The sequence below is a fragment of the Lissotriton vulgaris genome, chromosome 1_1 (genome assembly GCF_964263255.1).
Source record: "Lissotriton vulgaris chromosome 1_1, aLisVul1.2, whole genome shotgun sequence".
NCBI classification, from domain to species: domain Eukaryota; kingdom Metazoa; phylum Chordata; class Amphibia; order Caudata; family Salamandridae; genus Lissotriton; species Lissotriton vulgaris.
Genome location: NC_141685.1, coordinates 1,374,793,924 through 1,374,815,662, shown reverse-complemented (window position 1 = coordinate 1,374,815,662; position 21,739 = coordinate 1,374,793,924). Strand labels below are relative to the sequence as shown.

The following is a 21,739-nucleotide window of genomic DNA, read 5'->3' as shown; positions in this document are numbered from 1 at the left end:
TTCATCGTTTGGGAAAAAAAATGTTTCAATCCAATGAAAAGTGTTATTTTTAGGTCATATGATCAAGCATTTCATCATTAGGAAACCAAAAGTAAAATAAACCAATATAAAGTTTTATAAACAAGTCACATGACCTGTTATGCTGCTTTGGGCTATAAAAAGCCAACAAAATCCGTTGGCCTGTGAGGCGGTGTCTGTAGCGGACCGATGTGCAAATAGGCCGAAGGCAGCACAACGCGTCGAGATCCGGATGGCACCGAGGTGGTGGCCAGCAAGTTGCCGCACTGGTGTGGCTATCCTACAATGCTGCGCCGAAAGACGGCGTGGGGTGCCCGGGGGGGGGGGGCGAACTGGCCTCTCCCCCCTCCCTAGGTGGAGGCACCTTATGTGCAGTGCGGCGCCCTTTGCCGTTTCACTCGGCATTCAGCAGAGTTCCGCCCGCTCTTGCGGTATAGCGACTCACCCGCCATCCAGCTGAATTTCTCCCACTCTTGCGGTACAGCGACTCACCCGCCATCCAGCTGAATTTCTCCCACTCTTGCGGTACAGCGACTCACCCGCCATCCAGCTGAGTTTCGGCCACTCTTGCGGTACAGTGACTCGAACGCGCCGAGATGCGGGTGGTACCGAGGTGGTGTCCAGCAAGTTGCCGCACTGGTGTGGCTATCCTACAATGCTGCGCCGAAAGACGGCGTGGGGTGCCCGGGGGGGCGGCTTAAACGGGCCTCTCCCGACTCCCCAGGTGGAGGCACCTCATCTGCAGTGGGGCGCCTCTTAGCGTTTCACCCGCCATCCAGCTGAGTTCCGCCCGCTCTTGCGGCACAGTGCCTCACACCCCATCCAGCTGAGTTCCGCCCGCTCTTGCGGTACAGTGACTCACTTGCCATCTAGCTGAATTGCGGTTACTCTTGTGGTGCAGCGATAGCCGGCTGCAACAGGACTCTCAAAATGGTGGCGAGCTCTTTGGATTTGGGCCTGGTCCACTAAAATGGCCCTGGGACACCTTGGAACTCGGACGCTTGCCTGCTAGGGCATGGGCCCCATTCACGAAAGCGTCCCCTCTTTTGACTGATTGTTCTTGTTGCCTATTTCTTCTGTTGTCATTTAACGGAACCTTTTTAGACTGCCGAAAGGTGTTCGGTCCGACCGCTGGTTGGTGGAGACATTTTGACTATATCCTGGACCTGCCCGGCCTCGCACAAAATGGCGCCGGTATAAATGGGACTCGTAACTCCTTGTTGTGTACTGGTTGCCCAACCTTGATATCACGAGATACGTATGCAGTTTTTAAGCACATGGCGGGCGGGGATGAGAATTGATTGAACATTTGGACATACCTATTGATATTAAGTTCTGATGTGTTATTGATTACTGTACTATTGAAAGTTCTAAGTAACGTCACCTATGATACTTGCCCGCAAATGTATATCTAGATAATTTTATTGTAACTGAACCTGTTGTATACCGCAACTGTTAGACACCTTAGTTCTTGCAACCTAATGGCCCGCTCGTTACGTTCTTCTACAGTGTAAATGTCCCCTCATCATATACGATTCCAGTTTGCTCCGTGGCCGGCCCACGTGGTTATAGGCCCGTATTTGTATACTGACATTTTCACAATAAAGGTTTTTCAAACAAAACATGGTAGTAGTACCTTTTTTTGTATAGTTTTGAATAATAGCCACTGTTTTCGAATGAGTAAAAGGCAAGTGAAATAAAGCAGCCCGATTACATGACGATTAAAAGGTATAATACGCAGGAACGCAGTAAAGATAAATGGTCAAGGGCTGTTGTGTGTTCCACTCCTGCAACATAAAGTGATCGATAAGAATCCGATATTCATGCCTATCAGCGACTAAGACAGCAGGCCGAGCCTCTTTTGCTCAACGGCTCCCTCATGGGACAAAGAAACGCCCTTTTTCTCGAAAAAGGAATATTTTACTTGCAGGACAGTTGTAAATTTCCTGGGAAAATACATTAGCCTGGAACATTGTTAGTGATAAACTGTAAATGCATCTGGGTCCTTTGCTTTACAAGTCAGAGTGAGAAAAAAAAAGGTGGGGCTTTCATCATTTGGGAAAATAAAATGTTCGAAAGCAATGAAAAGTGTTATTTTTAGGTCATATTACCAAGCCTTTCATCATTAGAATAACAAAAGTAAAATGAACCAATGAAAAGTTTTATTACCAAGTCACATGACCTGTTATGCTTACGTTACGCGCTGCGTGCCGCGCTCTGGATCGTTTCCGGGAAGCTGCGCCTCGCGCACCGGAGCACTTGAGGCTCCACCGGAACTGATCGAATTGGTAGTCTACAGTGTTTCTGGATGTTTCAGACTGAAGCTGGCGTTAGCATGAGAGCACCACCATCTTGTGGCTACGTTGTGGCCATTCCGCGAGCTATCATGGCAGTTGCTCCCCATCGGTAGTCTACGGGAGTCGGGGGTCCCAGTGACTGTTGTAGAATCTTCAAGGCTGAGGGGACTCTTTTGGGAATGGGGCCCATGCCCTAGCAGTCAAGCGTCCGAGTTCCACGGTTGCCCAGAGCTATCTTTGCAGGCCAGGCCCAAGTCTGTGGAACCGACCGCCATTTCGTGAGCTCCGTAGCAGCCGCCTGTCGCTGTACCGCAAGATTGGGTGCAATTCCGTTGGATGGCGGGTGAGACATTATAATAGCAAGAGCAGGCGCAATTCAGCTGGCCGAGCGAGGCACTGTGTCGCAAGAGCGGGCGCAAGTCAGCTGGTCGAGTGAAGCGCTGGGGTGTAACTGAGAAACCTCCACCTGGGGAGGTGGGGGAGGCTCGTTCGCGCCGCCTCTCCCTTCTACTGCACCCCACGCCGTCTCCTGGCGCAGGTATATGTGATGGTCGGACCAGGGCACCGCAGGACGTGTCTTCAGGTCAAACGGATTGTGGGACAAGGTGTGGAGCAGGCGCAATTATCTCGGGGGCCTCCGTCAAGCGGTTCAGGGAGGCACCGCATCACATTGTTTTCCAATGCAGTCAGGTCCACAAACAGCCCCCACTTACTTTGAGAATAGTGAAGCTGCAGCAGGTGCAAATAAGCTTCAGACAGTGTTACAAGCGCTGCTCCGAACCCTCAACTATGGCACCCAACATCCAGGACTTATGCCATTTGTGCAAGGCAGTGACATCGAAGCATCTCAGGGACCAAGCAACATACCATATCCAGAGTCCTTCCCACAACCTCTGCCTTCCTTCTTTCCTAGTTATTGTTCTTTCACTCCCGCTCCAGGCTTTTAGTCTGTGGATGGAGAACCATGAACCTACACTCACGTATGAAAATCTTACTATTGATGCTTGACTGAGGCCAAGGAGATCAGAGTGCATGAGTCTCGTGCTCGATCGATTGAGCTAGCCAGATCAGGCAACAAAAAGGTGGAGGTGGGGGTGGCGGCATCAGCAAGGCATCCTCACACACAACTTGTCGGACATCAGCTCTGGATGTACTGGGGACGAGTCTTGGCGCATGGTGTCGTCCCCGGGCAATTTGCACAATGGTCCTCCACCCCTAGGCCGCCAGCTATGCTACCTCGACAGGAACAGTGATGGATGTTGCAGCAGGCTGCCATGTAAATAGTTATTTAATAAAACGTTTTACCCTGTTACTTTGCTGGTGTGTTGTATATATTTATAATATTTGCATAGGGTTTGTCGTTATTTTGGGCGGGGTGGGTGGCGGAGCCGACCTGTCTTGCAGCCATCATGGTGTTGAGCTCAGTTCATCTCACTAGTTTCGTATTTCTTATGAGGAGTTGTTCCTAATGTTTCTATTTTAGCGAGGTCAAAAAGAGATCCCATTAGTGGCCTACTGATTTTGCTCGATTCCTTTTGTTATTTTAAACGATCTTTCACTATCTGCAAAGACTAAACAGAGTATTGCGACTCTGTGCTTGTTTGTAAATAGAGAATGAACCAAAGAGAACCAATTCTAAAACAGTAAATGCTTGGATAACAATCAATCAAATGGAGAGAGAAGCAGGCACAACGGATTACAACGGGGCAAAGGCCTGCGTTACCTACCCTTCACTATCTGCAAAGAGAGAATACTCCTAAAAGAAAAGAGGGGGGGGCAGCGTTCAAAGCACATTAGCATGCATAAACACGAAAATGTGTTTACCTATCGCGTACTTGACATTTTAAAGCTTTTCATATTTGCTATTAAAAAACCATTGAAATTCACTGAAAAAACCATAGGTTATAGACCATATATAGTTAGGGATTAGCATTTACAAAACCTTGAAAATTCACTGAAAAAACCATAGGTTATAGACCATATATAGTTAGGGATTAGCATTTACAAAACCTTATTTTACTCGCACAAAACCATTGAAATTCGCATATATAGTTAGTTGCACTAACTATATATCGCGCACCCGCAATCCTCTGCTGATGATGTCACATATTACATCATTCATGACATGGTCAGTGACATCACTGATGACATCACTGATGACATCACTGATGACAATATCCAGTGACTGTATGTTTCTGTAAAGTTAAAATATGTCTTACATATTGAAGAATGAGTGGATGTATAAGTGTCTGGATGAAGGATTTAGTAGGTGCATGACTGACTGTATGAGTGAGTGATTAAATGTGTCTCACTGAGTGCATGGGTTAGTGACTAAACTGTCTTAATTTGTGCATCATTATGTCTGTTGTTCTGTAAAGTGCTGCATGTGTTGATCAGTAGCTATATGAGTAACTATATGGGTTATTGATTGGTTGCCCAAGTATTTTTAGGGGAGACTGAGTGTGTGTGTATGGGTGGCTGGGAGGTGTGTGACTCTGTGCATAGATGTGTGAACAGTTGATTCACTAGATGTATGGGTTCAAAAGTGCATGTGGAATTAGCTGTATGGGCGGTTGACTGTGTGCATGAGTGTATTGTTGAGTGAATGGATATCTTAGTGCTACATGTCAAAGTAAGTACATATGTAAAACACAGTACATATGAGAGTTGACATATAAAAATAACTGTGCATAAGAGCCAGTGAATATGTGAGTGGCTGTATGGATCATTGTAAACTTGTATCAGGGATTGTATAAGAGACTAAATATGTGTTAGTATATGTTTGAAAAAGTAAGGTGTGTATAACTGTATAGTTGAAGAAATGGAGGTGTGATTGATTTTTTGCATGACTGACTAGGTGTGTGAGTAACTCCATGGATGAGTGACAGTCTGTGAGTGTCTATTTACACTGATTGTATCTAAGGTTATATTACAATCTGAAGAGGTGCATCGTATTATCACATGAATTATATTATCAGTGATGTGATGAGTAATGTCAAATGAGATGTCATCAGTGATGTCATTTGAGATGTCATCAGTGATGTCATCAGTGATGTCACTGACCATGTCATGAATGATGTAATATGTGACATCATCAGCAGAGGATTGCGGGTGCGCGATATATAGTTAGTGCAACTAACTATATATGCGAATTTCAATGGTTTTGTGCGAGTAAAATAAGGTTTTGTAAATGCTAATCCCTAACTATGTATGGTCTATAACCTATGGTTTTTTCAGTGAATATATATATATATATATATATTCACAGAAAAAACCATAGGTTATAGACCATATATAGTTAGGAATTTGCATTTACAAAACCTTGAAAATTCACTGAAAAAACCATAGGTTATAGACCATATATAGTTAGGGATTAGCATTTACAAAACCTTATTTTACTTGCATAAAACCATTGAAATTTCATATATAGTTAGTTGCGCTAACTATATATCGCGCACCCGCAATCCACTGCTGATGATGTCACATATTACATCATTCATGACATGGTCAGTGACATCACTGATGACATCACTGATTACATCATCCAGTGACTGTATGTTTCTGTAAAGTTAAAATATGTCTTACATATTGAAGAATGAGTGGATGTATAAGTGTCTGGATGAAGGATTTAGTAGGTGCATGACTGACTGTATGAGAGAGTGATTAAATGTGTCTCACTGAGTGCATGGGTTAGTGAGTAAACTGTCTTAATTTCTGCATCATTATATCTGTTGTTCTGTAAACTGCTGCATGTGTTGATCAGTAGCTATATGAGTAACTATATGGGTTATTGATTGGTTGCCCAAGTATTTGTATGGGAGACTGAGTGTGTGTGTGTGGCTGGGAGGTGTATGACTCTGTGCATAGATGTGTGAGCAGTTGATTCACTAGATGTATAGGTTCAAAAGTGCATGTGGAAACAGCTGTATGGGCGGTTGACTGTGTGCATGAGTGTATTGGTGAGTGAATGGATATCTCAGTGCAAAGTAAGTACATATGTAAAACACTTTACATGTGAGAGTTGACATATATAAATAACTGTGCATTAGAGCCAGTGAATTTGTGAGTGGCTGTATGGATCATTGTGAACTTGTATCAGGGATTGTATAAGAGAGTAAATATGTGTTAGTATATGTTTGAATAAGTAAGGTGTGTATAACTGTATAGTTGAGGAAATGGAGGTGTGATTGATTCTTTGCATGACTGACTAGGTGTGTGAGTAACTCCATTGATGAGTGACAGTCTGTGAGTGTCTGTTTACACTGATTGTATCTAAGGTTATATTAGAGTCTGAACAGGTTCATCGTCTTATCACATGAATGATATCATCAGTGATGTGATCAGTAATATCAAATGAGATGTCATCAGTGATGTCATTTGAGATGTCATCAGTGATGTCATTTGAGATGTCATCAGTGATGTCATCAGTGATGTCATTTGAGATGTCATCAGTGATGTCATCAGTGATGTCACTGACCATGTCATGAATGATGTAATATGTGACATCATCAGCAATGGATTGCGGGTGCGCGATATATAGTTAGCGCAACTAACTATATATGAAATTTCAATGGTTTATGCGAGTAAAATAAGGTTTTGTAAATGCTAATCCCTAACTATATATGGTCTATAACCTATGGTTTTTTCAGTGAATTTTCAAGGTTTTGTAAATGCAAATTCCTAACTATATATGGTCTATAACCTATGGTTTTTTCTGTGAATTTCATTGGTTTTTTTAAAAGCTAACATCTGTAGCTGTAAAATGTATTCTTCTTTAAATCCCAAAATATATTTTAGATGTTTATTGATAATTTTTTTTTTAATATTTTTTTTCTTCGCTTCCGGTAAGCGAACCGGGAAGCTTTCCGTTAGCTCATCTTGATGCCGCGACCTAGTCCGCGAACCGGTAAACGTTTCGTTAGCGCAACTGTGACGCGTCGCGGAAGCGCGACGTATCATTGTCGCGTAATGCGTCTTATGACGCGCCGCGTTAGCGCTCCCGGAAGTGCTCCAGACCGCGAACCGGAAACGATCCGGGACGCGGCGCGCACCGCGTAACGTAAGCGGAACAGGTCATGTGACTTGTTTATCAAACTTTTCATTGGTTCATTTCACTTTTGGTTTCCAAATGATGTATGACTAGGTCATGTGACCTAAAAATAACACTTTTCATTGGTTCAGAACTTTTGCTTTTCCCAAATCATGAAAACCCCTCCTTCTTTCCTCACTCTGACTTTCATCTTGGTGAGAGAAAGACCATTTTCCAGTAGTTCAGCAATGGCTTCTATCCTTGCTTCAGCTGGTGGACCCCCACCACCACCTCAACCTCCTCATGAGAAGAGAGGACCACCATCTCAATTCATCTCCAACAGAGAGGAGGAAGAGGAGGACCTAGAAGAAGAGGACACAGATGAACCACAGTTTATACAGGAGTTGCCCCGTGTTTCCCGAAGGAAAACAAGTTTCATATGGCAGTTTTTTTCAATCCCTCGAGGGGAGAAGAAGGTCAATGCGAAGTATGCCACCTGCCTCATTTGCAAATACAGATTATCTAGAGGCACTGATAAAAAGTATAGTATGGGCAACTATACTATGCATCGCCATATGGCCAGGTGGCATCCATTAAACTACAGCCGGGCAGAGTTAAGGGACCTGCAAGATAATCCCCCGACAACTCCTGTGGCCAGGTCAACGTCAACTATCTCTTTGACAGGAAGAGAGGCACAGGAAACTGTGCCAAACATACAGCAAAACTTCAAAAACATGAAGTTTACCTGCATATATTGTGGTGCTCTGCTCTCATGTGGGAACATGAGCGTGAAATTAATCAACATTGCGTACGAAAACCACAATTGCCCTAACCCACCCAAACAGTAATTTTTTTTTTGCTCCTGTTGAGCCCTTTTCAATGCCTGTTTTTTGTTGTTTCCCCTCCATGAAAAACACAAAAAAACATAAAACTGTTCTAAAAATACAAAAAAAAACAAAAAATGTTCAGAAAAAAAAAAAAAAAACAACAACAAAAACATAAAAAAAGTTCTTTTCAGAACTACCTCCCCTTTCAAATAAAATTGCTAGAATGTTTAGCACTCTGGCAAGCTCTATTTCTTTTGGTTCGCTTTCCGGTTCGCTGCCCGGTTCGCGAACTTGAAGCGAACCAAAAAAATATTTTTTTTAAAAAAAGAAGAGTTAGTATAAGGGAAGTAAACAGAGAGTAATGTTAAAAGAAAGACAGCTATAGGGAGTAAACCAGAGATACTGTTTAATAGATCTATTTATTAATTCAGGATGACGATAAGGTGTGATCTCTCCTGAGGTTTGTTTAAGGTGAGACTTACTCAGGGTTACAGATCAATTTTACACTTGTTGAAGAATACAGAGCAGATAATGCATGTGAAGGCCTACCAATGAAGTAAGTCATGTCCTCTTATTACATCATTCATGACATGGTCAGTGACATCATCAGCAGTGCATTGCGGGTAAAAAGAGTAGAAAACATTTACCTTATAATTCTTGTTAACTTTTTAAAATATTTTTTCATACTTTCAATCTGTAAAAGAGAGAACAAACATTTCCAAAAATATTAAAAATTGTATTTAAAAATTAGAAAAGAAAAGGGAAAAGGTTCAAGAAGAAACAGTTTTTCAACAACTTTGACATTTACAGAAGCCTCTGCTTCTCTACGTCCCCTACACAATCCTAAAGATATATATTTTAAACAAACAGTATCTTCATGCTGATGAACTGAGGCCTATTTAGATTTTGATTATGCCCTTACACCATTTTTGGGACATTATTAACATGCCTATGTAACTCCCATAATCAAAATCTAAATTTGCCAACCGCAAGTGGGAGCGTATTTACAAGAAACTTGCACCATGAAGAACGCTTTCCATTTAAAAAGGAAAAATAACATCATAGACACTCATATGTCTTATAAATATGACCCAAAACAACCTATGAAGCTCTAGCAGTACATATCCAGAAATGTAATTGATTTCAAAAAATCGTTTTTAAACACAGCATATAAATCAATTGTATACCTGCATTCAAGAGGAAATGACTGAAAATGTCCTTGAGACACATGAAAGCGTTTTCTGGAATGCCCTAGCACCATTTTTTGGACATTATTAACATGGCTATGTAACTCCCATAATCAAAATCGAAATTTGCCAAGCACAGGTGGGAGCGTATTTACAAGACACTTGCCCCATGAGGAATGCTTTCCATTTAAAAAGGAAAAAATAACATCAAAGACACTCAAATGCCTTATAAATATGACCCAAAACAACCTATGAAGCTCTAGCAGTACATATCCAGAAAGGTAATTGATTTCAAAAATCGTTTTTAAAAACAACATATCTGTTTCAGCTTACATAAGAGACCATGGAATGGGCTCCATGTACAACAATAACTTGTGTTACTGCATGCCAGAATGCTACACCGAATATGCAATTACAATTTCTCAAAGAAACAAAATCTATTTGTATATCACTAGAGACAAAGCCACATTTTAAAAACACAGCTTTCTTCATCATTTTCTCCTTAAATCATACTATTCTCTATCTAAATTAAATAAATCTTTTCTCACCTTAGCAAATACTTTTTGAGTTTTGAAAACAGTCTCAGAAATACACCAAATTGTCTTCAGCAGAAGAAAAAGGATGCACTCCAGAGGCTGCAGCTATTGAAAGCACAGAAATACAGATATTCATTTCACATATCTCTCATATTAGCCAATCATAACTCTTCCCTCACTTTTTTCAAATCAAAACCCTTCCCCCCTCTGCCCTCTCTGCCTTTTTTCCATAGCAACCACCTCCTGGAAGACCTCTCATGTTTGCAAATTCACACAACAATGTTTCAATTGAACTCTGAACTCTCAGTGCACCTGCGTATCCAGTGCAATCTTTCATTAAATGTTTCTTCCTTGACCATTCAAATTACATCTTTCAAAGAACACATCCATGCACCCTAACTTTCTGTTTTCAGAAATGGAAATGCACCAATCACTGCTAATGAATCATTAGCATTGGAAATCCACAGTTTTTTTTCTTTACAAACTCCTACTGTTTCAACTGCCCTTTCATTACCACACTTCATCTGACTGCAGCACAACCTTCTCCCACCATGTTTAATGTCTGGATTGTTGGACATAGTTACATCCACTGGGCTCAAAGGTATGCTGAGAACAGAAATTTACCTAACCTCAATTTACAAGATGTGGAAATTAAGTGGTTGGGCCAAAGAGGATTAAAATGTCACCAATTGATACCATTGATGAAAACTTTTATGTATTTGCCAAAACCTGACCTGTTAATTGTGCACTGTGGAGGTAATGATTTGGGCACTTTGACTGGGGTAGGTCTGGAAATGCTTTTAAAGGACACCTTTGAGCAATTAATGGCACTTTTTCCTCAAACTGCCTTGGTATATTCCAATATATGCCAAAGACAGAAATGGAGGTGGTCTAACCAATTTTGTCCACAAATTGAGAAAGCGAGGAAGCATGTAAACAAATCTGTTTCAGCTTTCATGAGAGACCATGGAATGGGCTCCTTGTACAACAATAACTTGCGTTACTACATGCAAGATATCTACAGAGGAGATGGAGTTCACTTCTCAGATGAGGGCAACAGAATTTTCATTCTGAATTTAAGACTGTGCATTGGTACCTACTTATAAGTACCTAAATGTACCATAAACCCAAAAGCTCTTCTCAGAGCTACCCTTCATCTGATCACTCACAATTATTATTTTTTTCTAACTTTTTTCACTAATTTTCCACAAAATACGCTCCCCGGGGCGCTACCCGGTTCGCTAACCGAAAGCTAACCTCGCGGAATTTTTTTTTTAAAATGTTTTTTTCCGCACATATAAGCCTCCTCAGCCACCCTCAGAAAACCTAGGGGGTCAAGATAAGTCTACCATGACCCCTTCTACCCATTCTAAACATTATTTGCCCTCCATCTTGTATCTTAATGCGACCGAAACACAAAATGGTGGACTCCCGTGACGCTTAAGGTTCGCTAACCGAGCCGCTTTCCGGGAAGCGGTCCTAAAAAAAGGTGGGAAAGTAATTTACAGAAAAACGACTAGAGACACTCTCACCAAATATAGATTAGCTCATACTACATAACAATCCCTTTCATTTTCACAAATTTGATTGAAATTTCATTTAGCCATTTAGCCTGTAGACCTCTCTAAGTACCGTGAGGTAAATTACTTCACAAAACACATCTGAAGTGTTGGAATTGACAACCAATGAAAATGTTACTTTCATTTTCTACTTTTATTACCTGACATTTGATTGGTTATATACCTGAATATATATAAAGGAAGAGAAGGAAACACAGCCATTTTGACTGCTACTTCGTGAAGTGCACAACAAAAAATCAACTGATAACTTCAACTTATATTTAAAAGGTAAGATATTATTTATAAAACTTAAGTATGTTCTGTACTGAAACCTAATTAGAAAAACATTTTCTGAGAATTATATTCTATCACTCTGTAATACTTATAGAAAAAAATAGACTACTCTGTTTTAGTTATGGCAGAGCCATTCCAAGAATTTGCAAGACCATAGGCTAAAAAGGAACGTGCGCGAAGCCCCCTCCAATTTACATAAGTGGCCCCTTGCAAGGAGACCATTCACAGGCACTGAGGGGGCCCCATTGTCCAGCATTTTGACGCCCCCACAGTTTTAACTTTAAATCCACACGCATATCTCACACCTTCATAGGTGTGAGAATTGATTGTGGTCTAAAAGTTAAAACTGTGGGGGCGCAAAAATGCTGGACAATGGGCCCCCTCAGTGCCTGTGAATAGTCTCCTTGCAATTGAGGGAGCGTCTCCTTCTCCCTCCCCTATACCTCCTGACACCATCCATGGGAGGCCCAAGGAGGGGGCCCCCTGCAATAGACCTTAATTGCAGGCGACACCTTTCTTTGTGAAAAAAACACTATATAAATAACCAAACTGCCAATCTGTACTGAAACCCAACAATGCCCTTTCTGTACTGATATATTTTTTAAAAATTAATTTTTCAGAATTGAAAATGGAAGAACAACAAAACAACATGAAAACTGAAACAGAAGAAAAAATTGAGACACAAGATGACATGGATTTCTACGACGACACAATAAATAATGAACTTGTGCAATGCGTAGATGCAGTAGATTTTCTACTAAAAAATGAAGAAAAAAATGATCACGATTTTTTAGATTATTTTTAAATTTTGAAAAACAAAATGAAAAATAAATTTTAATTTCTTAATTCAAAAATTGTTTGACACATTATTTATTTTTATATGTTTATTGAATGTTAAAAGTTTAATGAATTATGACACACAATCAAAATAAAAATTTAAAATAAAGAAAACAAAAAAAAACAACAAATAATTAACATACAGTATTAGAAAAGTCTATCATTCTTTTATCCTTATAGTACGCTGCCCAGAACGCTTTCCGGTTCGCGAACTTGGCGCTTACCACGCAAAAAAAAAAAATGTTTTTTTTTTTTGACCCTCTGGGCCCTTTTAAAACCTCCACATAAAACCTAGGGGGTCAACGAGGATCTACTATGCCCCCTTATGGTAATTTCCCCCTTTGTTTTGGCCTCCTCTTGTCTCTCGATCCTACCGAGAGACAAGATGGCGGCCGCTCCGGACTGTTTAGAATGTTGACAGACACCGGAGAGCCAATCAGCTTCGCTTCGCAAAGTTCCGATACGCGAAAAGTTCGCGAACCGGAGCGCAGCCCGGAGCGCTGTTACAGATATATATCTTGTTTTAAACGTTAATTTCTCAAAATCCACTGAAGCACATATATTGAGACCTAGCAAAGGCACATCAGGCTAACAGTCCCTACAATTTTGCCAAGTTTGGTGGAAATCCATTCAGCCGTTCGGGCTAAAAGTGAGGCCAACCGCCCTATGGAAATTAACATGGGAAAAACGCGTTTTGGGACCCCCCTTTTATCTCAGCCCCCCCTTGCCGAACACCCCCCAAATTTCCAGGAGCTGCTCAGAAACAAAATGTGCCATTTTCCAGAAAATGTCAGCCAATTCCGTCCACAAACGCCAAAGTTATTAGACATAGAATTTTCAGAAATCCCATAGGGAAAAAATCCTAACTATATATACCTACTGGCGACCGCCAGTAGGTAATATATATATATATATATATACACCGTACACTTTCTGTCTTTATCTCACTCGTGCAGATTCTTTTTCATTCCTGCTCTAAAGCTTGTGGCTGTTTTGTTGTCTTTCTCTTCCACTTTTTTTCTCCTTCTCCTTTTTCTGCGATTCTCCCTCTTGTTTTGGGTCAAAGTCTGAGGATGACATTTAAGTCCCTGTCCAGCCTGCCCTCAAACATCACACTTTCTGTGCCCTGTGCCTCCAACCACCGGCACAAATTAAGCACTGCAGTAAAAAACACAACATGCCCTATTTTATGTTTCTGGATTCATTTACCAGGTTCTTGGTGCTGCCTAGGAAACCTGAGTGGTAAGCAATTGATTCCGTCTAGACTCCCTCTCAAGAGGAGTCGGTCTATCATAGCAACAATAGTCCCTCTTGGGCAGGATGCGCATGTCGTGAAAGAATTTGTTCAAGATTCCGTTCTGTGATTGGCAAATTTCTGCACAAACCTGAGGTTTTAGGAACGATGTTGCTTCATATGATCCAAATATAGATATATAACAAATGTTTTAAATCTTTCTGATAAACTTTTTAACTGCGTTCTGATAATTGCACATGTACAGTAGCTTTTATATTCTACTTGTAATAAAGTTGTATTGACTTGATCCAAATATATTTATTTCAAATATATCGGGTTAACCTACAATTTTTGCCTGAAATTGTAATATTCAAAACCCTATCTTTTGATTTCAGTGGGAAAGTCATCATCATAAAATTAAGCAAAACTACAGAACTACTATTCTACATTTTCAGGGCGAGGATATAGGACTATTAGGGTTTTCGTTGGTCATGCAGTGTTTAAAAAATATTTTGTATGATGGAGTGGGAAAACTAAATCAGCCAAGGTAAACATGTTGAGACCATCCCCACACAGCAGGAGGCCAGAAGTAGATAAGGGTCTGTAGGGGCATGGCTGGGTCACAACAGCCTTGGCACTGGGTTGGGCGTTGCAGATAAATGGAAAGGGGTCCACCCAGCTCCCTCTTAAAACCTTGTTTCTTTGACTGCAGTTTACTCAATGTGTTCCCCACCCCCTCTCCCAATGAAACTCATACACCCACCATCCCACACCTAACAAATACTAGCTCAGGATGCCGGTGCAAAAGCGCTGACCACAGCACTTGCTAAAGGTGAAAAATAGACAAAATAATGGCACGTATACAATACTACGAGGGACACAAATGTAATTTTTGTGCTTGGGGAAAACCAGGTCAAAAAGCAGCCAATAAGGATGTACCGTGTCACAGTGGGTTCTAAAAGCATACAGAGAGCCTTTGATTTACCTTGACCTAGGGTCGCACTCCTTCCACATGTTGTGTCGGTCAGCTGAGGCTCAAGCGAACTGGTGTCCAGGTTTCTTTAGATAATTGCTCTTAGGACTTTAGGGCTTGATGCTCCCCACATTAAAAGAACAAGTGATCTGGCAGAGATGCTCTACGGTCAGACATTGCCCACACTGCAACCTGCACACTCTGCAGAAACGTATCAAAGGTGTTTTAGGGGACAAGGTTGGTGGCATGGCTCAATTAGCAAGCAAAGCAAACATGCCAACATGCACTGATGAAAGGATTCACAGCGGTCACTCCCAACATGTCAATGGCTATGTTTATTTGAGTATCATCAACATAGTACACACATCTGAAACCCAAAAATCTGATTAATATAGCCAGAGGACGGATGTAGACATTAAAAAGGGTTGGCTTTAGAGCAGACCCTTATGCCACTCCTTGATATAATGGCTTAAACTCCCACCTGAATGGAGGTGGATAGACTGCTTAACACCTTTCTTTCAAATAGGACTTGCGCCAATAATTAATGTTACCTAAGATTAGAATCTCCCACAGCAGTCTGTTTAAAAGGATGGGAAGTGATACTGTGACAAAAGCAATGAACAGTTCCAACAGCACAAGTGCTGTGCATACCACTCTGTCTGCTGACAAACGCAGGTCATCAGGCACTGATTGTAATGCTGTATCTGTGCTATGAGAGGATCGGAAGCCTGACTGGACTGGATCAAAAATCTGATTTTTCTCATAGAAAGGTGAAAACAGCTGTGCTGATTCGCATATGTCTCTAAGATCATCTTTTAGAATGGCAGCAAGGATATTGACCTAAAGTTGAAAAAGACCTCATGGTTTCTTCAGCAGTGACATTAGCATAGTCTTCTTCCATTCTAGCGGAACATAGACATTTGCCATAGAATAGTTTCAGATCTCCAATAAAGGAAGGGGGGTGATTCCATCATAGCCTTTTTCCACCAGTCTAGGGAGATAGGGTCTGGGTGGAATTAGAAGATACTAGCAGAGCAGTACTAGTAAATTGATCAGGAGCAACATGGGCCAACTCCTCTAAACATGGAATAGAAATTTACGCATTAGTCATTGTAGTCAAGATGAAAGTTGTCAGTCCAGTTGGGATTTTACCCAATTTCAAAGTCAAAGGCCTCTATGGAAACTGTACCTGCGGATAAAGGCTCCGGCCAGCTGGTGTAATTGAGATGGCTGTCATTACATCCTCAAAACATGTTGAATGTCTATCAGCCAAAGCCAGTGATTTCTTTACAGTGACTGTGGCACACACTGAAGATGCAATAGTTTTAACTAGAAGGACAAGCTCCTGGAGTTGGCTGGAGTTCTCAACATCGAAGTTAGTAAAGAATTCTACTTTGGAGGAGATAACTAATTTTTTGTAATTATTTAGTGCCTTTTTTAACTTGAATATGACTGAAAAGGAACAGCCCTTCCACCATTGTCTTTCAAGTATCTTCCAGCTCAACTGAGGTTTCAATACATGGAATTGTATCTGTCACTCCCAAAAGTAGATCAAGCATATGACCTTAAAGATTGGTTTGGTGCTAGACTTTCATTCATGAACGACTATAAAGCTCATCCACCGCTTGCGTAATGCCTCCCTGGAGGTCTTCTGACAGAGACTTACACTTACTAAATGTGGCAGTCTACTTGGTGTTTGGTTGAAAGAAAAGGGGCTAGGTTAACTTCTACACATGCTTCTGGTTACCATTGGGTATCGCTCAAATTGCAATGTGTGTTTTTCAGGTGTACTTCTACGTATCTAGAGGAGAAGATTGAACTGTAAACCCTAGCTATAGCCTTGAAGTTTGTAGCCAAGGTACCGTTGGCAGTGCCCATTGCCAAACCTAAAAACAGAGGTGAATGTAGGTTCTCTCTTTTAACCCTAACTCACTAGCATTGGCTATGATGAATGTGCCATACCCAGTCGCCATTAAAGAGGCATTCAATCCATTCTTGCTACAGTAGGGAGCAAGCTGTTTTGGCACTCAATTAGCATTAGTTCACCAGGAGAAAAGTGGACCGCCTGGATTTTCATGGAACACAAAAGACAGGCAGTGGGCTAAAACACTGATGGGCCACAGCCATCAACATTTCAGCCCACAGGTATTTGCAAATAAAAAACTGTCCCCTTAACCCCTTGTGTGCTTGTGACGGAACCGCTCCGTCACAAGCCACGGGTGAGCTGTGCTTGTGACGGAACGGTTCCGTCACGGCCCGCTCGGCGCGCCTGCGCGGCGCTGATTTCGCGCCTGCGCGGCGCGTTCCATTGAGCGGGCGCGTTCGTGACAGAACCGTTCCGTCACAAGCACAGCTCACCCGCGTGCCGTGACGGAGCGGTTCCGTCACAAATACGTGACCGCCGCGCGGCCGCCCTACCCCCTTAGCGCTGCGGCGGAATAGCCGCCGCAGCGAAGGGGTTAAAGTAAGAGGTTGGAATCCCCAGCAGGTGCATGCTGTTTTTATTCTTCTTGTGCCAATAAAAAGACTGCCACTGAATTGTGTGATAACTGTTGCCATTAAATGTATCAAGCATGATGACAGCGTTTGTTAAGCAGTACATAATGATCATAATAATGAATTGCACCATTATACTTGAATACCTTTTTTTACTCAACTATGAGTCAATGTTGTACCTGTTGTATCAATTAATGTCTTGTGTTTGTTTATGTTATTTGTTTATTTAAGACAAGAGATACCTTCCAAGCAAGGAGAAACTGGTTTATGTGATCTGCGCTCTGCTGGCGGTGTCTTATCTTCTTATCGTGGTTCTGTTTGTCACATCGTCCACAAATGGTTAGTAACTCTATGCATTTTTTTTACTCTTTAGAGAACTTGTGTTTGGATTCTTTATAAATCCTGCCCATGTGTACTTTGACCTTTTGTTGTTTATGCAAATATAAAAGTGAAGAAATAAGTCACTGTGTGAATGTGACAGTTTTGGAGACCACTGGAGGCCAAGTGGCTGGTATGGTATGAGCCATGCCCTAATGGCCACTGGAAATTTAGATGAGTTGGTGCAGTCCATGACTACAATGGACGAGATTGGTTTGGGTTTCCAGGTATGTGGGTTTACTGGGTGAGACAGCAAAAAATCCTTTACTATCAGTTTAGCTCTTTGCTATGCGTTACTCGTGTTTTCTTGTGCTGCCTTGGCGGTGAATAACAGGAATGTCAAATAAAAGATTTCAAGTACTGTGGATATTGTGTCAAACATATTGTAACTATATAAATTTTGAGGAACAGGCTATAAAAAGTAAGAACATCGTTTTTTATGTATATAGCATTGTTAAAAAAAATACATATAATATCACTTACTTTAATATAGTTGTATTAAATATGTTTTCATTTATATAATATGTAAGTTATCATATTAATGTTAGGTGTTCACATTACTAATATAATTGTTTACATTTTTTAAATATAGGTTGTAATTTTTAATATTTAATTAAATATTTTTCCATATAATTAGTAATATATAATTTTTTACTGGGTTGTTGGGTTTGTAGGGGTATAAGATCAGAAGTTTTTAAAGTGATACATTATTATTTTTTATTTTCAAACACGTTTTTGAATACATGTTTAATAGGTAATTAATTCAATTATTTAATTGATTAAGTTGTATTTTAATGATCTGAGATGATTTTCGTGATTTTTAGAGTATGATTATTTTTTTCTAGACTTTATTTGCTAGTTTATAATTTAGGGGTCGATTAGGATGGCGGACGGAAAAGTGTTCTGTCCGCCATGGTCGCGGGAAAAATACTCCTGACCGCTCCGACTAGGATATAACTGACAGCAAACACCGACCGCAGCGGACAGATCACATCAAACACCAACCGCGGCGGACAGATCACATGAAAGACCGCCACAGGCGGACGGTACAACATAAATTCCCTCCGCCGCGGACGCAATCACCGCGGAAACAGGGCCAACCGCCGCACGACCTGCGGAGGGTCCGGCTGCACGATTAGGATAACCGTGCAATCCCTACGGAACTCACTAGCTCCCACAACCGCCGCGGAATCATCGGAAAACGGAGCATGACTGCGGAAGGACCAAACGAACATCACCCCTGCCGTCAAACCGATTCTAAAATGGCGGACGGAAGTAAATAGAAAACACACAAAACAGGACACCCACCCACCTGAAACACCCACCACCAACAACTACACGCCCTAAGGCCCCCCCCAACACCAACAAGAGCACCCAAGTCACCACACCCACAGAACACCTGACTGCAAACAACCATTGGGACACAAGAACCACACAGAGTATAAAAGGAATCCCTCCCATTACCACAATCCTTTGCATCACAGCACAGCTGGAAGAAAGAGGCAGAATACCACAAACAGCAGACACACGCACACATACAACCTGCACACCAGCACACCCACCACACAAACCCCCACAACACCATCCCTACATACCACACACCTGCACACCCCACCCCACACCACCCACACCTTGCACATCACACACCATGGCACCCAAGAAAAACCCCAAGTTCACAGACCCTGAGTTGAAGGTCATGGTGGATGAAATCATCTGTGTCGAACCACATCTATTCAGCAACCTAGTCGAGCAGACCACCTTGGCAACCAAAACCAACATGTGGAACAGGATCGTGACCAGAGTGAATGCTTCAGGGACCGTGCCACGCACCAAACACGAGATCCAGAGGAGGTGGCACGACCTCAAGGCAAGGGTGAAAGGCATCAGGGCCAAGAACCACCTGCGGGCACACCACACTGGCGGCGGCACTCCCCCGGAGCCCATACCATTTTCCGAATGGGAGAAGAAGGGGCTGGGCATACTGCACCCTAGGAGCCTGGAAGGAATAGAAGAGGGACTTGAGGCTGGTAAGTACAAACCAATGCACTACAACTGCCAACAGGCCCCATGTTCACAGGGAGGGTGAGGGAGGGTGTGGGTCCAGCACTACAACTCCCAACAGGCCCCCATGTTCACAGGGAGGGTGGGGGAGGGTGTGGGTCCAGCACTACAACTCCCAACAGGCCCCCACATCTACAGGGAGTGTGGTGGTGGGTGGGGGGGTTGGTCCAGCACTACAACTCCCAACAGGCCCCCACGTCTACAGGGAGGGTGGGGGTGGGGTGGGATTTGTCCAGCACTACAACTCCCAACAGGCCCCCATGACCACAGGGAGGGTGGGGAAGGGTGGGGTGGTAGGTCCAGCACTACAACTCCCAACAGGCCCCCATGTTCACAGGGAGGGTGGGGGGGGATTGGTCCAGTACTACAACTCCCAACAGGCCCCCATGTGCACAGGGAGGGTGGGGGTGGGGGGAGGGTGTGGGTCCAGCACTACAACTCCCAACAGGCCCCCAGGTTCACAGGCAGGGTGGTAGGAGGGTGGGGGAGGGTGGCTAGGTCCAGCACTACAACTCCGAACTGGCCCCCACGTCTACAGTGAGGGTGGGGGGGATTGGTCCAGCACTACAACTCCCAACAGGCCCCCATGTTCACAGGGAGGGTGGGGGAGGGTGGGGGTCCAGCACTACAACTCCCAACAGGCCCCCATGTTCACAGGGAGGGTGGTTAGGACCAGCACTACAACTCAAAACAGGCCCCCATGTTCACAGGGAGGGTGGGGGGATTGGTCCAGCACTACAACTCCCAACAGGCCGCCATGTGCACAGGGAGGGTGGGGGGTAGGTCCAGCACTACAACTCCCAACAGGCCCCCACATCTACAGGGAGGGTGGGGGGGATTGGTCTAGCTTTACAACTCCCAACAGGCCCCCATGTGCACAGGGAGGGTCGGGGTGGGGGGGAGGGTGGGGGTCCCATACTACCACTCCCAACAGGCCCCCATGTTCACAGGGAGAGTGGGGGAGAGTGGGGGGGTAGGTCCAGCACTACAACTCCCAATAGGCCCCCACGTCTACAGGGAGGGTGGGGGGGGGGATTGGTCCAGCACTACAACTTCCAACAGGCCCCCATGTTCACAGGGAGGTTGGGGAGGGTGGGGGAGGGAGGGGGTCTAGCACTACAACTCCCAACAGGCCCCCATGTTCACAGGGAGGGTGGGGGGGTTAAGTCCAGCACTACAACTCAAAATAGGCCCCCATGATCACAGGGAGGGTGGGGGGGGGGTAGGTCCAGCATTACAACTCCCAACAGGCCCCCATGTTCACAGGGAGGGTGGGGGGGATTGGTACAGCACTAATACTCCCAACAGGCCCCCATGTTCACAGGGAGGGTGGTGGTGGGTGGGGGGTAGGTCCAGCACTACAACTCTCAACAGGCCCCCACGTCTACAGGGAGTGTGGGGGTGGGGGGGGTGATTGGTCCAGCACTACAACTCCCAACAGGCCCCTATGATCACAGGGAGGGTGGGGGGGATTGGCCCAGCACTACAACTCCCAACAGGCCCCCATGTGCACAGGGAGGGTGGGGTGGGGGGAGGGTGTGGGTCCATCACTACAGCTCCCAACATGCCCCCATGTTCACAGGGAGGGTGGGGGGGTAGGTCCAGGATTACAACTCCCAACAGGCCCCCACGTCTACAGGGAGTGTGGGGGTGGGGGGGGGGGGTTGGTCCAGCACTACAACTCCCAACAGGCCCCCACGTCTACAGGGAGGGTGGAGGGGGGGATTGGTCCAGCACTACAACTCCCAACAGGCCCCCATGTTCACAGGGAGGGAGGGGAAGGGTGGGGTGGTAGGTCCATCACTACAACTCCTAACAGGCCCCCATGTTCACAGGGAGGGTGGGGGGGATTGGTATAGCACTAATACTCCCAACAGGCCCCCATGTTCACAGGGAGGGTGGTGGTGGGTGTGGGGGGGGTAGGTCCGGCACTACAACTCCCAACAGGCCCCCACATCTACAGGAAGGGTGGGGGGGGGAATGGTCCAGCACTACAACCCCCAACAGGCCCCC

General features: G+C 43.8%; 1 protein-coding gene across 1 annotated transcript in view; it reads left to right on the top strand.

The window, feature by feature from the left end:
- The first annotated feature begins 15,380 nt into the window (after positions 1–15,380).
- The window catches only part of LOC147750532 (C-type lectin domain family 10 member A-like), a 171,700-nt gene continuing 165,341 nt past the window's right edge, over positions 15,381–21,739 (top strand). The window contains exons 1-2 of the mRNA XM_086929586.1: positions 15,381–15,483; positions 17,519–17,626. Of these exons, the coding sequence (XP_086785712.1) occupies positions 15,381–15,483; positions 17,519–17,626 (211 nt within the window). The remainder of the gene's footprint in view (positions 15,484–17,518; positions 17,627–21,739) is intronic.